General features: G+C 33.3%; 1 protein-coding gene across 1 annotated transcript in view; it reads left to right on the top strand.

Annotated features, from left to right (window-relative positions):
- Window positions 1-1,715: 1,715 nt before the first annotated feature.
- Window positions 1,716-2,526, top strand: part of LOC105820371 (olfactory receptor 1086-like) — a 3,258-nt gene continuing 2,447 nt past the window's right edge. Inside the window, 1 exon segment of the mRNA XM_012656844.1 lies at window positions 1,716-1,771. Within this exon segment, the coding sequence (XP_012512298.1) occupies window positions 1,716-1,771 (56 nt within the window).

Raw genomic sequence — 2,526 nt, 5'->3', positions numbered from 1 at the left:
CTTTTTGCTTACTGATTATAATATAAAATAGCTTATATTGCCAGTATGAGAAAACTCAGCCTCAGAGATATTAATTTCTAATCCAGTGTCATAGCTATGATATAAGTTTGTCTCATGTCTTAAGAGTTCTTACCTAGTGTTAAATCATATATCTTTTCTAAAGCATCATTTTTTATGTGTTCTTAATATTATAAAAAATTTAACATAAGAACTACCTTCTCAACAAAATTTTATATGTAAACTATAGTATTATTAAACATACACACAATGTTGTACAGCAGATCTTTGGAACTCTTTACCTTGCATAACTACGATTTTGTACCTATTGAATATAAACTCCAGTACCCCTCTCCCAAGACCTTGGAAGCCATCCTTCTATTTTCTAAGCATTTAGAGCACTATAGATAGCTCAAATAAGTGGAGTCATGCAGCATTTGTCATTCTGTGTTTATTCCACTTCACATAAAATCTCCCAGTTTTGACCATATTAACACATATGCCAGAATCTCTTCTCTGTTTAAAACTGAATAAGCTTTCATTTGTATATACCACATTTTCTTTTTCCATCAATCTATCAGTGGACATTTAGATTGTTTCCACAACTAGTTTATTGTGAATAATGCTGCAATGAACATGGGACTACATATACCTCTTTGAAATCCTGATTTCAATTACTTTGAATAAATACTCAGACATGGAATTGCTGGATTGTACGGTAGTTCTATTTTCAACATTTTGAGGAACATCCATACTATTTTCCACTGTGACAGCACTGTTTAACATTCCCAACAACAGTGTACAAGGGCTACAACTTCTCCATAATCTTGCCAACGCTTATTTTTTGCTGTTTTGATAATGACCATCCCAACAGGTGTGTGATGATATCTCAGTGTGGTTTTGATTTGCAGTTATTGAAATCTCCTAAAGTAATCTTCAGATTCAATGTAATCCCTGAAAAATCCTAGTACAGATTTTTCGGAAATAGAAAAAGAATCCTAAAAATTATATGTAATCACAAAAGACTCAAAATAGCCAAAGGAACAAAGAGAGAAAGAACAAAGCTGGAGTCATCACACTTTTTGATTTCAAATACATTACAAAGCTACAGTAATTAAAAGGTAAGATAATGGCATAAAAACATACATACAGACCAATGGAACAGAATACACAGCCCAGAAACAATCCCACACATATATGGTCAACTGATCTTCCACAGGGTGCCAGGAATACAAAATGGGGAAAAGATAGTTCCTTCAACAAATGGTGCTGGAAAAACAGAATATGCATATGAAAATGAATTAAATTGGACCCTTGCTTTATACCATATGAAAAAACAAAATCGAAATGGATTAAATGTTTACACATGAAACCCAAACTACAATTCCTAGAAAACATGAGGGAAAAGCTTCAGGACCTGGGGCTTGGCATGGCTTCTTGGGTATAACACTAAAATCCAAGCAACAAAAACAAAATTAGGCAAGTGGGACTACATTTAACTAAAGAAACTTCTTCAAAGTAAAAAAAACAATCAGCAAAGTGAAAAGGCAACCTAAAGAATAAGAGAAAATATTTGTAAACTATATATCTAATAAGGGATTAAGACCAAATATATATGAGAAACTCCTAAACTAGATATCAATAATTGTCATCATCATCATCTGATTTAAAAATGGGAAAATAACTGGAATAGATTTTTCTCCAAAGAAAACATTCAAATGGCCAACAGTGATTGGCTTCCACTACAGCTCATCATTATCGACCTTGGTTTCAGGTAGCCCACATAGCTCATTTTCAAGATTAAAATCACCAGAGTGGAACTTCTCAAACCATCGATGTACTGTGCATTCATTAGCCACAACCTTTCCAAACACTGTTGATATTTCGAGCTGTCTGTGCTTCATTGGTTCCACGACAGAACTCATATTTGAAAATAACATGAATTTTTGATTTACCGATGGTTTCACAAAAATTGCTCTAAACAAAATTTGAAAGATAATCACAAGCGAAAACATGCTTTTGAAAGAATGAGGATGTACCTTCACAATAAAAATAAAACAAGAAGTGTTAAAGTGACATTTCATACTTAATAACCTAATACACAAAGGGTTACTTGCACATAAGCACTGTGATGCCACAGCAATGGATCTGATAACCAAAATGGCTACCAAGTGAGGAATGGGTGGGTAGTGTAAACTGTGTGCATAAGCAGAACAAAGGGATGATTTGCATCAGAGAGGGACAGAAATTTCATCATGCTGTTCAGAACAGCACACAATCTAAAATTTATGAATGATTTTTCTGGAATTTTCCATTTATTATTTTCACACTGTAGTTAACCAGGGGTAAATAAAAGCTCACGGAGCAAAACTGTGGATAAGGGCAGAGTACTGTATTATAGATATATATACATGTTACTGGTCTACATGATATGTGGATATATAGATAGATATGATATAGATAGAGATAATATGTATCTTACCACTTCATCTGAGTAAGATACAGAGTAGAATTCTGAAATTATAAAAT

The sequence above is a fragment of the Propithecus coquereli genome, unplaced genomic scaffold (genome assembly GCF_000956105.1).
Source record: "Propithecus coquereli isolate 6110/MARCELLA unplaced genomic scaffold, Pcoq_1.0 Scaffold522, whole genome shotgun sequence".
NCBI lineage: Eukaryota > Metazoa > Chordata > Mammalia > Primates > Indriidae > Propithecus > Propithecus coquereli.
The sequence above is the reverse complement of the archived record's forward strand: the minus strand, read 5'-3'. Positions and strand labels throughout refer to the sequence as shown.